A 15,646-nucleotide genomic window follows, 5' to 3' on the forward strand; every position below is an offset into this window, starting at 1 on the left:
TGGACTCAGTAACAATCTTGCCTTATCCACACTCAAATTAAAAATATTAGCACTAAGTACTTTATTGGAGACCATATTGGCATCAGAAGAATTTATCATTCATCTCTTCCAAGAAAGGAGGAGAAGGATTCACCTATTTGTAGCTCCATGGAACCTTAATCTCATGCTTAATGCGCTGACGGATGTCCTCAGTGGTAATCCAAGATCTACTAGCACCCTGTGTGAGAAGTTTTGGTGCGACTCCAACTGACATATTAAATACTTAAAAAAAAAATATTTCCTAGTTTTTAATTAAACAAATTATTCCACAGAAGAGAAACAAAGATAAACCAAGTAGTACCCAACATGAAAATAACACACACATTGGCCCCGATAGGAAAAAAAAATACATCGATTCAATGACAGCCACTCAATTAACGCACATTAATTCATTGCCCCCACCGGGAAATAAAATAAAGCATACATTGATTAATTGCCCCCACAGGAAAAAATAAATAAAACACATTGATTTATTGCCCTCACTGCCAGAAAATAAAAAATAAAACACACATTGATTCATGCATTGCCCCCCACAGTAGCCTGGGTGACCTCACATGGGCAGCCACAGACCGCTGCAGAGCTAGTTGCATGAGGAGCTCCACTCCAGCCTACAGACCAGTGAGTGACCACTTGGTTTTAAAATTAGCCTTTCTTTACCTCACCAGCTACAGTTGCAAACGCAGGATAGAGGGGGGTTTCCAAATGCTGGATTTTAGAGTGTGGCCAGTCCATGAAGAGGGCATAATTACCACTTATCCAGCTTTAATATGTGTCATACAAAGTGTATTGTGTGTCATAACGCCAGCATATACAGGACCAGAGATCACAGTAACCCATTATATGTGGTTGTAGGACCATCCTGCCTAAGCTGAATGTTTGTATTTTAGATGTGGGCACCATTCCAGAGCATGGGAGCAAGTCTGGGAGCAGCAGAATAACCTAGCACTGCCCTGGACATATATATACATATTGGGCTCTACAGCAGCACATCCCTAACAGTTAATGTTTTCAAGATCTCTTAGTTGATGCACAGGTTATTTATTACTAGCTGATACATGTTAAAAGATCCACAGGTAGTGCTAATTATTTCATTTGTGATACAGAGAATAACATGCAGCACTAGTAAAATTCTATTATATTACTATTTCTATTGTTGTCATTATGAGGGCTGCGGCGGGAGGGGGGTTTCCAGGCAGACGGAAACCCCCCCTGCGTTTGCCTATGAGCTACCCATTGTAATGGCTGCCATGGAGTACTTAAAGGAGAAACATGTATTAGTCATTTTAATCACTGTTTTCTACCAGAGGTTAGTAGAAATGTTAATAATAATTTGTAAAATATGTTATTGTCATGAGGGGGATGAAAACAATATGGCTGCTTTCTGTTAATAATTGTAATATTTATTTTATTATGAGAAGCTATTTTTATATATATATATATATATATATATATATATATATATATATATATATATATATATAAATAATATGCTCTTCAGACTATTTTCTAATAAGGGCCCACTTTATATTTCTATGTTAAATCGTAAGAATGTATGTTTTGTAGTCCAATACACTCCACTGGAGTGCTGGGTATAATTAAGCAGTGTTATGAATTACAAAGTGGCAACATCAAATCTAAAAGGCAATGCGACTGGGTACAATCTCAGTCAATATGCATGACTAAATGTTCCATCATTTGGAACACAGCAGCAAATTAAAAATGTACAGTCCCTTCACTACAAGCAGTCTCCTAAACAGATATTGAATTAGTTGCGCCAGGATGCCTAGTAGTGAATTAGTGTATTTAAATATCACTGACATGTTACTGATGCTACATTCAATTGGAAAGATTGGATTTAGTTTTTTTTTTCTTTTTTCATAATCATATTTACGTTTCAAAAGATTTGCTGCATAAAAGTAAGGTGGTACTCAGGCTATTGACTGCTGACGAAAGTGCTATTGTTGTCACTAACGATATTTTTGCATTCAATTTTAATTAAAATAAATACTGCAAAATGTACTTGATTTGCTTAGCCTGGGAAGGAGGTAAAACCACATGATTAGCCAGCTGCATGGTCTGAACTTGGACTGATATGCAAATGTGTGTATTGCATTTTTTATCTTAAGCAGGGCACACCCTAGACGATGTTTTGGACAATTTGATGATTTCCGATGGATCGGAACTTCAAATCGTGCAGTGTGTCCCCACTATGTCGGGCGATGTGCGCTCCTGTGGGGTCGTCAGACACATCGTCAGTTTGGCCCTACATGCAGCTCAATCTGACAATGTGGCTGATGACCCCATGTATTGGGATGTGGTAGGGGCCGACATGCCGTGCGTACTCAGCAGTACACCCACTGGGAAATACTAGTGATTATGCTACTGTACTTAGAAAACAAATGTAGAACATATAATTTCTGTTATAGTATATTTGCTAAGAAAATAAATGTAATCTTGCTTTATACCAGTAGTTATTTCATGTGGTTTCTCAGAATTAAGACTCCCACACACGGTACGATATGGAAACGATCCAATCTTGTTTGCAATCTCCCTTGAACTCTCCCTGGCAGCTCCAGTGTACGATGTGCGGCAAAAGCTGCACAATGTTCACCACATCTGTGGTGCACGATCTAATGATTTGCATATTCATTAGATCGTGTGTGATAGCTGACAGATACAGGCTTGGATCAGGGAGATCCATGCTACATACATCTCTCTTTAAAAAAAATAAACACAGATGCACGGACCGGATCAGTGAGACCTGTCTAGGCTGCTGTGTTTAAAAAAAAAATGAAAGCCTGTGTGAAATAAAAAAAACAAAAACAGTGTGGCACCCCCCCCCCCCCAAAAGAGCAACCAGCCCCGGGATTTTAGTGACCCAGTGCTGGTTGTGCAAAATACAGGGGACAAAAGACGTAGGGAACACTCTGTATTTAAGCACAACCAGCAACGGGTTATTCAGAACCAGCCCTGGTTGCCAAAATACGGGACAAACAACGTAGGGTTCCCCTGTATTTTGTGCAACCAGCACTGGACTCTGATCCGGTCCTGGTTCTGGAAATACAGCGGAAAATGTATTGTCCAGTGCCAGCACCGGACTATTTGTAGCGGGGGGGGGGGGGGAGAGAGTAATGCCACGGCTAGGGGACCTGGTCCACAGCCAGGGGAGCCCTTTCACCGGGTCCCCTAGCCAAAGCATTACCCGTGGCCCCTAGTCAGCCCAGACCGTGGATTCCCTGGAGAGCTGGGAACCCCCCAATAAAGGGGTCCCCCTCCAGGGCACCCCAGGCCTGGACTGATAACCCGGGGCTAGCCCTGGCACACCTGGAGCGCGGTGGGTGCCGGGTTGATTATGTAGTGTGGTGCAGTTGATAGTAGTAAAAATATTGTCTTTTGCTATGGAACTACAGGTTCCGGCAAGCCTCCCCCGCCCGCTGGTGCTTGGAGAACCACAACTACCAGCATGTGGGGCATTACGGGGGGGGGCACCATTTTTCTTTCTATATTTTACACAGACTTTCATTTTCTTTAAATACAGCAGCACAGACGGGTCTCACTGAATTTGTCCGTGGCTCTGTGTCCCTGATCCGTACTGCATGCATCTGTGTCCGCAATCACATTGTTCAGTGTGCATACACACGGAGTGATGTGTGTCAATTCATGAAAGATAGTTTGATATCTTTGCAGGTTCAATTGATCAGTGACAGTGCGCATCGGCATCGTGAGCATCCTCACACACGGCACTTTTTAAACGATTTGTCATTCCAATCGGTCGAAAACTGCCAAATCGTTTAAATATAAATCGCACCGTGTGTGAGGGCCTTTGATCTCTGATGATTTCATATTACTCTTGAATTACATTTAAAAATAATTTCCATCATAATAAATCAGCTTGTTCTGCAATTGCAAACCACCCTAATGAAAGACACTTAGCTCTCGTCAAGAAGCGTCTTGTCCTTGAAACATAAAACCTGGTTGTAGTAATTTTTGGGCAATCTACAATATAACTGTTGATTAGATCATTGTGCAGTAGATAAGTCTCAATAAAATAAGCACCTGTTGAAATAGTATAAGCAGACTATACTCTGCAAAAGAAATAGAAATGTGGCAGATCTCTGGAAACTATTGTTTTCTCATACTCTCTCATTAAGCATTTTTCTATTTGACTGGTGTGCCAATGTGTCCTCATACATTGCTGCCGCAGACGCGTCAAACAGCCCTTCTTGGCATGCTAGGTCCCGTGTGACTCTGTTTGCGCTAAACGTCTCTTTAGCTCCAATATTCATCTTAGTCACAATACGACAAAACCACTTCACGAGACTGCACTAATTAATTTGCTATGTGACACTTGTACGTATGTGTGCGAATGAGTGAATGTGTATACAAAGTGCTGCGATGCAGTGGGCACTCTTTTTTTCATTTCAAGTTCTGTTGCGCTTCATCTGTGACTTTGTACATATTTAAAACTAATTGGTGTTTGGTTTAAGTTGCAGTCCTGTGTCTCTGTTACAGATTGAGTGGTGTTTTGCTTCATCTGCAATGCGAATAAGAAGCAAATTTAAAGAGATTGTCGCTATACTATACCCCTCTGTGCGCCGCATGGCATTGATCTGCGTACCATTGGCCAGCATGCTGTGACCCATGGAGTCCCGCAGTCGGCTGCCGCAGTTTAGAGGAAGAGGCCAGTAAATCTCCCTCAGCCGATGGAGATCCTGGCTACTTCCCTCCCCCGCAACGGCAGCGACACGTGATCACTGCCAGTCTGCGAGCGAGTTAGCAGGACCCTTTCTGCATACTCGCAGAAGGGGTCCTGCACAGATTCACAAACATCGGGAATCTGTGTTCATCAGTGTACTCTGTATCAGGTCCATAGTACGAAGCCTCTCACTAATGGAAGAGTCAGGTCCTTTTCACAGGGGGAAAAAAAGGGCAGGAAAGCTGCCAATTGCTCAAGCCACGACATTATAATATTCTGCAAAACACAATTATATTCATACATTTAAAAGTCAAAGGACTTACAGTTTGCACTCACACTAAGCTCCCTTGATCCACATAACTGTTTTCATAAGACAGTGCAGACTCTGGTGGGAAAACTGCACATCATTCTGTGATGTGTTTTTTTTAGACGTAATAATAAATTTAAAACTGCTTTAAAGTTTTTCTTTTTTTTAAATGTTAGTGTCCATCTATACGTCGCCATTTTGATTTGTTTTTTATTTAAACCATTGTAAGCATGTAAAACACTATGGGCTCTATTCATTATGTTAATCTGAACGGACCCCGATAATTAACATTCCTACTTGCTGCGAGTGCCGGAGCAATTCATCATTGCTCCGGCGCGGAGACAGCTGATCCAAAAATCAGCTGTCTCCACGAGTTTTCTCACTGCTCCTTAGGAGCAGTGAGCCAAGTTTGCATATGTGACCTACAAGTCACGCATGCGCACAAGAGCCCCAATGTCCGGCGGAAGGAGCCGGACAGGGGTGGAGGGATCCGTAAGGATCCCTCTTCGCAACCTGGGACTCCATCCCATAGGGAAGGAGTAGGGTGAGCGGCGAGTACGGGAGATGGCGTATGCTCCTGCAGTCAAGCTCCACAAATATGGTATTTTCGGAGCTTGATGAATTCTGTCCCCATACTAGTGTATGGGAACAGCGGGCCATTCCACGAGAGGAAGGAAAGCAGGAGATATCTGTGATACTAGTGTATGGGGACAGCGGGCCATTCCGCGAGAGGAAGGTAAACAGGAGATATCTGTGATACTAGTGTATGGGGACAGCAGGCCATTCCGCAAGAGGAAGGTAACCAGGAGATATCTGTGATACTAGTGTATGGGGACAGCGGGCCATTCCGCGAGAGGAAGGTAAACAGGAGATAACTGTGATACTAGTGTATGGGGACAACAGGCCATTCCGCAAGAGGAAGGTAACCAGGAGATATCTGTGATACTAGTGTATGGGGACAGCCGGCCATTATTCCAGAGGAAGGTAAGCAGGAGATATCTGTGATACTAGTGTATGGGGACAGCAGACCATTCCGTGAGAGTAATGTAAGCAGGAGATATCTGTGATATCTCCTGCTTTACCTTCTTGATGAATGTTCATTTTCAGCTGCTTTTGTAGAAATTAAGTGATGATGAATAGACCATCTAAGGGCCTAATTCAGAGTTGTACGCTATTGCTCCTGCGATTTTTTTTCCAGCTGAGGATCTGCGAAAATATGATAATACAACAGCGGCCAGGACTTGTACTGAGACACCCTCCATAGCCATTGCAACTGCGTATACATACACAGCATCGTAAGCAGATCAGGCAAGCATAGACTCCTTGAGTGAGTCTATGACCACCGTAACTGAGATGCCGGGGCCCACTTTACTGCGTACAGGATTGCAGGCGCAGGATGTTACACACCCCCTCGAAACAGTCAAGACACGTCTGCGTTTTTAGCCGTCACTCTCTGTTGCCTCCCCCAAGCGCTTCCTGCCTGTCACACTGGGAATAAAGACTCACTGATTGCGACGGTAATGTACCTACACATGCGCAGTGTGACTCAGACGCATGCTCAGTGGCAAAAATTGCTCCATTTGCAAAAACATCGGCATGGCAACAACTCTCTGGAAATTCTGATAGAGAAAAGTGCCTCTTAGTAGTTTAAATAAAAGCATGAAAAAACCCTCATCTTCTGTAACAGCCTATGCTGCTCTGCATCTTTTTTTCACACCTAGTACTAAATTCCCCATTACTAAATTATTCTCTATTTGTGCCCACATTCATCATCAAGAAATGCTAGTGTCCCTATTAGTAAATGAATCTGTCTGTGCCACCAATAATGCATAAATAAGTAAATAAAATCCAGCTCTTAATAATTAAATAAATGATAGTTGCCCCATTAAATAAATAAATATTCCCATTATATATAAATCAACTAATATAGGCCCTGATTCAGAGCCGGACGCTCTGACCAGAGCGCTCGCTCTGAATCAGGGCCCTCCTCCATTAAAATGGAGCGTCCTCCTGGACGCTCGTATAGCTGTGGGTCACCAACCCCAGCATATACGAGCGTGCAAAAAGATGGTCCATCGGACTTGCGAGGGAAACCCTGCGGTCGGGTTTCCCAGCCGCAAGCCCAGGAGTGATTTTGGCTCTATCAGAGCCAAAATCACTCCCACTGACATCACTAGTGATGTCAGTGGGGCCGGCTTCAGACGGTAGGCGTTCCCATGGGAACGCCTCCGTCTGGCAGGCACGCCCACCAAAGGGGGCATGCTGTCTATCAACATCGACAGCACGCCCCCTTTGGTGCGAGACCCCGAGCGATGGAAAGCCCGTCGCTCGCCGGGTCTCGTGCATGCGCACGACGGAGCTCCCTCCGTCGTGCGCATGCGCAGTGGGGAACATCGACCCACTTGCAAGCGTACTGCCGCTCGCGAGTGGGTCTGAATGACCCCCATAGTCCCAAATGTTTTTGTAGTGTAACTGGCTTAATACTTACCTGGAATGATTATCTGCTTGTGATTCAATGTAATCCATATGGATTTAAAAATGGTAAGCCCTTAAAGATAACTCAGACTGCTCTCTAGGAGCTCCCATCACAAAATTAGTTGATTGTCTACTTTATAGATAGGCAGCCAATCAGGAGCGGTCTATCATAATTCACAGGGGACTGGGAGCAAAATGATTTCTGTTTGCTTGTATTGTATTCCTTTTGTACCTCCGAAGCAATTTTTTAAAAACTTCTGTAAAGGTTAGCCTGTATATAAAAATGTAATAGTAATTTTATTTTTTCGCCTCTGTAGAATCTGCTTGTGACGGGTGCAGTTGACTGCAGTCTAAAAGGCTGGGATCTAAGGGCTATACGACAGCCTGTTTTTGACCTACTTGGTCATACTTATGCCATCAGGCGAGTGAAAGTAAGTATTCTATAATGCCACCATTTATAGATGTATAATATACTTCAGCTTTCTGTGTATTACATGTATAAATAAGCAGCATGATGCATCAGATTTCTACAAATGTCAGTGTTTTGAAGCCTGAAAAGAATTTCATGTATCATATTGTCTGAGATTGCAATAATTCCCCTTTATTTAGTCATAATTGTTTTTGAATTCTGCCCTACCTTGTAAAGCATTTTGGTGCTGTTTTATTGCAAGTAGCATTGATGTTGACCACTTTATTAGCCTAGGGCAAACCAATCTGTTCTTAGGCATAACAGGCTGCAAGGGCAATTTAAAGTAATAAGAGGGAAGGGCTATCTGTTTGCACATACTTCTTTATTTAGTTAGTGGATTGCAGATAATTCAGTGTGTCTGTTCATAACGCATTTCAATCATAAATATATAAAGAACTATGGGCCTGATTCCGAGACTTTATCTAATGCAATTGCACCTGTGATCCCCTACGGACCGGAACAGCGAAAAAATACTAATGTCCTCCAAAGCTTACCCGAGCATAGGGACGCCCACTGCTGCCTTCTCTTATCAGTCCGATGACGTGCATCAGCGTAAACATCGGGAATGTTGTCTCACATGCGCCAGCCACGCAGCTGCAGATTGAAGTCTCACAAGCCTTAAACACTGCGTGTCTCCTGACACCCTGAGAGCTCTTATGCTGCAAAGGATATCGCATTGGCTAATTTATGCACAGCCATAAGAATCGGTGTTCAAATGGTCAGACCGCCTGCATTGTTGCAACCCCCCCGCCGTTACCTACCCCAAAGCTAGCTACCTGTCACTCACTGTATCCTTTGTGTGGGCATAATCGCATTTCAATTGCTGCGCAAATGTACCACGGCTTTCCTACGCAATGGCAAACAATCGCTCAATCTCCTTAAATGTCAGCATTGTGAAAATCTCGGAATCGGGCCCTATGTCAACTATATTTCATTTGAAACTGTTTGCACGATGTGCTCATAGGTCCTGATTCTGAGTCTCACATAATACAGTAGCGAACATCTGCTAGTATGCACAGTTGGACGCATCTATGCAACCCTACTGCCCCAGTCCTCTGCTTGTGAGAGCAGTCATCATCACTAGAATAAGCATTTGCACTAGCCTTAGCTTTGGTGCAGCAGATATGATTGAATCTGACAGCTCAGTCAGCTCAGACTAGTAAGGAACTGTGGGCCTGATTCAGAGCCGGACGCTATTTGCGCTCGCTCGTTCAGAAAAAGGGGCCGGCTATTTAAATTAGCGCTCGCTCTTTGCGGTCTGTTGACGCCTCTATGTCTGAGCGAGCGAACGAAACATGCGCTCGCTATTTTGTAAAGACGCCCCCTGGCCGCTCGCATCCTACGTCATCTCCGCTATTTATTCAATTAATCGAGTACATCGAAAGGCGTCTGAACTGCTCGCAGTGCTTGTGGTTGGATTTTCCTACCGCAATCATGCGAACAGTTCAGGCTAAGAAACGACCAAGTGACGTGGTCAATGACGCTGCTGTATTAATTATGCACACCCTTAAAACGCCCGTTTTGACCTTTTGGCACACCTGCGTTCGGATCACCTCTCCCCGTTTTCAAGCACCTTCCCCTGTTACCACCCACAAACGCCTCATCCTGTCACTCAAATTAGCAGGCACTCGCTATTTTGCGAGCGCTCGATTTCCGACCGCACTGACTGGTTGGCGCATGCGCATTACGACCCACACGCATGCGCAGATGTGCGAACATCGCTCGGAGCGAACGAGCGGCTGCTTACGAGCGGCTCTGAATCAGGCCCTGTGTGCACATGCCCACTCTTGTCTCTTTACCACCTCGTTGCCACCCAGTATTGACCATTTAGCCGCAAATGAGGCAAGATCAAGATGCACATGATTCAATCACATCTCCGTATGAAAGTGCAGAAAACTAGTTCTAGGAAGGCTGCCGGTCCTGACTGTATTCCAGGCAAGGTTTTGCTTGAGTGTGCTGATCAATTATCAGGTAGCCTCACGATTATTTTTATTCTATCACTTACCCAAGGTATTGTTCCGGTTTGTTTTAAAACTACTACAATTATCCCAGTCCCTAAAACCACATCCATTTCTGGCCTAAACGATTTTCATCCTATTGCTCTTATTTCATTAATCATGAAGTGTTTTGAGCGATTTGTTTTAGCACACCTTAAGGGTGGCAACCCAGATGTCTTAGATAGTTATCAATTCGCATATAGATCTAATAGATCTACTGAAGATGCTGCTCTTATGGTTCTTCACAAGGTATTGTGTCATCTAGAGAACAAGGATTCTTACGCTAGATTGCTGTTTGCAGACTACAGTTCTGCTTTCAACACTGTAGTACCGTCTTTACATATTGCTAAACTCCAAGCATTTGGTTATGATGTGCCTATCTGTAATTGGTTGTTGGATTTCCTGACTGACCGTTCGCAGTCGGTTAGGTTGGGAGATATGCTTTCGTCTCCAATTGTTGTGAATACAAGAGTACCTCAAGGTTGCGTTTTAAGTCCCTTCCTATATTCCTTGTTTACATCAGATTGTGTCTCTAGTTCTGAATCAAATCTCATCGTGAAATCTGCTGACGATACCACGATTGTGGGTTTGATCACTAATGAGGATGAGGATAGTTATAGAGCGGAGGCAGATCAACTTTTTAGGTGGGGAGAGGACAATAAGTTGCTGTTAAATAGTAAGAAAACTAAAGAGGTGGTGGTAGATTTTAGGAGGTCCAGGAAAAGTGTTCCCCTTCCCTTATTTTGAATGGTGTTGAAGTGGAGAGGGTTGGTGGTTTTAAGTTCCTTGGTATTAATTTTTCGGAGGACTTGTCATGGTCGTCGCGTATCTCTTCAGTGGTGGGAAAGACTCAGCAACGCCTGTATTTTCTTAGGAAACTAAAAGCAAGTGGACTATCTAGGCTAATGGTGGCCAACCAAGCAGAGAGCCCAAAAATATCTCTTGGTATGTCAAAGAGCAGAGAACATGCGCACGCTGAAGGCGCACATGCAAAAAGGGGCGTGGTCAGCTAGGCCACGTCCTTGGTATGATGTTTGTAGGAGCACGTAAAACTGCATGGACACAATCACCGTGGAGATAACTATTAAAGGGAAAGAAAAAAACAAGCCAGATCCACATAAAATATACTGAAAAAGCCACATACACAAATAATACACTGAAAAAGCCAGATCCACATAAAATATACTGAAAAGGCCAGGTACACAAATAATACACTGAAAAAGCCATATCCACATAAAATATACTGAAAAAGCCACATACACAAATAATACACTGAAAAACCCACATCCACATAAAATACACTGAAAAAGCCACATCCACATAAAATACATATAAAAAAACAGATTCACATAATACAATCCAACCCTCCCTGGTGTCATTCCAGCCCCTCTGTGTCACTTCATCACTTCAGCCCCTCAGTTGTCACTCCAGCAACCACCCATGTGTCACTGTAGCAGCCCCTCATGTGTCACTTCAGCAGACCCTCATGTGCCATTCCAGCCCCCCCCCTCTCTCCCCGGGCCACTCCAGTCCAGCCACCTTCCCTCACACTACCTCCTACTCCACAGGCCACTCCAGCCCCCCCACATGTCACAAATAAAATGAAAAAGCAAATAAATAAAAAACCCCACAGCTCTTATCCTGTTGCGACTGTCTGTGCTACATTGGCTCCGGCGTCTGTGCCCGCGTCCTCATCGTGGTTGCAGGTTCAGTCACAAGTTGAGCTCCGCCTCCTGTTTGTGGCGTGACATAATCACATCGCCCATACATGCCTCCAGAGCGGAGCAGACCGCTGCAACGAAGGACGTGCCTCCTCTGAACAGCTGCGCCCCTATCAGAGAAGGGAGTCAGTGTCACACAGGGGAGCCGCACCAGAACAACGGGAGAGCCGCATGCAGCTCAAGAGCCACAGGTTGGCCACCACTGATCTAGGCCACTATTGGTGAATTTCTATTGTGGTATAATTGAGAGCCTTTTGACTTATTCTATCACTGTTTGATATGGGAATTCCAAGTGTTTGGATCACAGATCATTGACTAGGGTGATTAGGGCAGCTAAAAGAATTATTGGTCCGTCTTTACCTAGGCTAGAAGGTTATATTAAAAGGTGTGCTTCAAAAGCAAATAAGATTGTCGCCAATCAGCCACCCATGTCATTCTCTGGTCTCTCTTTTGCCTTCTGGTAAGCGTTTTAGATGTCTTATGTGTCGCACTAGCAGGATGTGGAATAGTTTATTCCCTGCTGCAGTAGTTAGTTTACATTTTTTAAAGTGTTTTATGTAATTTAATGATTGTGAGTATCTTGCATTACATTTTTGCTGATGCATTTTATGTGGATGTGACTATAAATTGATTTGATTTGAAGTGGGGGGAGGATACTCAGGGCTATATTTAATAAAGTACGGTTTTTAGAAGTGGAGTTGTTACCCATAGCAACCAATCAGATTCTAGCTATTATCTCCTAGAAGGTGCTAAATAAATAAGAATCTGATTGGTTGCTATAGGTAGCAACTCCACTTCTAAAATCCTGCACTGTAGTAAAAATTCCCCTCAGAGTTAAGTCTTATCATTTTCCCACCTATCCCGATATGGCTACCACTCCTAATCCGCCCACCACTAGCTCCAACACCATGGGAATAATAAAGGGCATATAACCTGTATTTAACCATATTGGTGTGTTTGTGTATTGGTAACTAGGAACTGCGCTTCCGTCACCTTGTATGTAGCTGCAAAGAATCACATATGTCTGTTGATTGTATATCCACATATCTGTATTGCCATCTACAGAATAAACTGTTTTAGTTGCAACAATCTGCCTATCTAATTGAAAAGAACCCACCAGGATGTGTGGTCCTCACAGCCTGCAGTAGGCTTCTGAAGAAAAACAGAAACCTCCTGCCGGCATCTCAGATCCGACACCTGTATCCGAAGACACAGGATTGTGTTTGCAGCATCGGCCATTTCAGTAAGCCTAAGCTTACTCAAAATGGCTGTCTGCTTGCATGGCCAGTAAATCTGCGCCAGCAGACGCAGACACTGGCCTTGGCATTTCCAGAAAATGGGGCCAACATGCACCTGTTTTGTGGAAACGCAGGCAGTGCCGACCCGTCTATGCCCCCAAATAGCCACAGCCTGTCAATTGTGCTGTGGTTTGGGGGCCCCACGTGCGATGAAGCAGGAACTGTTCTGCACATGTGCAGAACGGGTCATGTGTATGCGCAGTTCCCCCGCTATCAGAGTTGTATGCATACCATCGTGTTTGGGTGCATCTCTGAATCAGGCCTTAGGAGCACAGTATGTATCATTCTCTCCATTACAGTGACTACAATGAAAGTTTTGCTCAGTGGTGTTAATTTATGGTGTACCTTAGATAGTCTGATATCAAATCAGCATAAAGTATTTGATAGTGCTGGCAACTGACTAATATACCAGTATTTATTTTATTGAACAGTAAAAGAAACACTGTATAAAATACCGTAATTTATATTACATTAACCAAAGAAACCGTGAAGAGTCATCCTCCTATATACTGTTTTAGAACAGAGAGTGATGCAGAAAACAAACACACCAACTAAATTTTTTATTACAAGGATAGTGGTAATATTTGTTGGTGCAATACAGGTATTAAATCAGAAAATATTGAAGTACCCTAGCAATGGATGTAATAGTCATATTGGAAATGCCATTTGCTTCAACAAGTCTATGCGCAGTGGGAAAAAAGTCATCGCTAGCCATATAGACCATAAATTTAATCGCGCTACCTGCCTGTATGCAGTGGCGTCACTTACCTAAATTACACCCGGTGTGGTGGTCGGTCCGGGATCCATGTTCTCACGCGCCAGAGGGGGCATGGCTAGGGGCTGTCCAGTAGCTGCTGTGCTGCTCCGCTGAGTAAGCCTGGCTCAGCGAAGCAGCATCTGCTGGACAGCCAACAGCCTCTTCCCTGCCTCTCACTGAGTGTGGCTGCTCTGTGACACCATCCAAGGGGGTGACACCAAAATAGCAGAGCAGCTCTGCTGTTTGGTGTCACCCCCTCGGATGGTGTCACGTGGAGCGTCCAGCACCCCCCTTGTGACGCCAGTGCCTGTATGTAATAATCATGAGCAGAGTAGAAGAGTCTGTATTTTGATTTATCAAGCAGAAAGTATGTCCGTTCCTTATGAACAATTAGCCATTCGACCCTGTTAGCCGGGAGGCAATAAAGATCACATTGTTCCAAGGCACGACTCCAATCATACTTCCCGACTTTTGTTTTTTCCTCCCAAGGAGAAGCCCAGGGAGGAGAAGCAGGTGGGTGGTGATTGGGGGGGGTGGGCCTGGTGGGCAGCATAATTAAGCCCCGCCCCCTCACTGTAATTTGCCGCCATTGGTGCAAATTTAAACAGGGGTGGCACCAAATGACACATCCTTAAGCCCCACCACCTACACAGGAATCCGTGATTGCCCTGGATATTCTCCACCATTCTGCCCACTTCACTAGGAAGTGGGCAGGAATGCGGGAGAAGTGCCTACTCTACCGGGGGAGATAAACCAAAAATCTGTTGAAGGCAGTAATGGCAAACAGACCATAATTATTTCAACTATAAGAAATAAGAAAAATACAAAGGAACATAAACGTCTGCACACAAAGATATTATAGAAAAACCCTTCAATAGTTTGATAGATAAGGGGTGCTGCCAAGAGACAGATACAGGTATATATTCAGAAACCCCAAAGAAGGGGAGGAGAGAAGATTGTCTATGATATGGCGCACAGAAATATTTACAAAAAATAAAAATCAATCTTTATTGGATATACATTAAAATGCCCCAACATGGGACATAGCCAGCGAAATAGAGGTTAAAAGTAGAGAAAATAATAATATGATAATGTGAGAATAACTGAAATTAGTGAAAAATAAAAATTAGAAAAAGCCCTTTCAGTGTGACTGTATTATTATTCCTAGGTCATTATATGGGTGAAACTCGAAGCCAAAATGTCATATGTGCATACAGGTGTTGATTTCAAATAATCTTAATTGGACATTGAGTAAGTGAGGATTGATCACATACTATCTCAATATAGTCTCCTATCCAATTAATACATGCTATTGCACATATGTGTTCATTGCCATTGTATGGTTATTAACTGTGAATCTCTCCACTATTAATATAGCTACATGTTGTGTCTATTAATTAACTGTAGACCCCATAAAAACAATATTGATTGAGGTAAGTGAAGACTTGATAAATATTAAATCACAGTATTCTTGCAAAGTAGTGACTTTATATTCATCACTATGTGGATGAAATCCCACTGTAAGGTAAGCTTTTCTCAAATATAGGTATACTGCTGAGGTCTCTATATTTAGTGAGTATCCTTCAGATCTATTACCAATGTATATTGAGATAGCGTAAAGATCATATAGTGATTGTATCAAAGGGATAAATTGCTACTGTTGTAGCTATGCTACAGATATTTTTTCACATAGATACAATCTTTCCAGGTGTGGGTTTCAGTTGACAATGGAGTTTCTACATGACCATATGACTCATATTAGAATAGGATAACATGGTGTAAACTTATTATATCATCATACATTTGTATTATGGCTTCTTTAGTTAACAACACATGTAGTACACACAGCGGGCGTGCCAAGGGCTTTTTCTCTTTTTTATTTTTCAC

General features: G+C 43.3%; 1 protein-coding gene across 2 annotated transcripts in view; it reads left to right on the forward strand.

Annotated features, from left to right (window-relative positions):
* Positions 1–15,646, forward strand: part of PEX7 (peroxisomal biogenesis factor 7) — a 285,580-nt gene that overhangs the window by 141,738 nt on the left and 128,196 nt on the right. For both annotated transcript variants that reach the window (XM_088451725.1, XM_088451714.1), the window contains exon 7: positions 7,835–7,948. In XM_088451725.1, coding sequence (XP_088307851.1) covers positions 7,835–7,948 — 114 coding nt within the window. The remainder of the gene's footprint in view (positions 1–7,834; positions 7,949–15,646) is intronic.

This window comes from Taudactylus pleione, unplaced genomic scaffold (assembly GCF_031769625.1).
Source record: "Taudactylus pleione unplaced genomic scaffold, aTauple2 ptg000006l, whole genome shotgun sequence".
In the NCBI taxonomy this organism is placed as follows: Eukaryota; Metazoa; Chordata; class Amphibia; order Anura; family Myobatrachidae; genus Taudactylus; species Taudactylus pleione.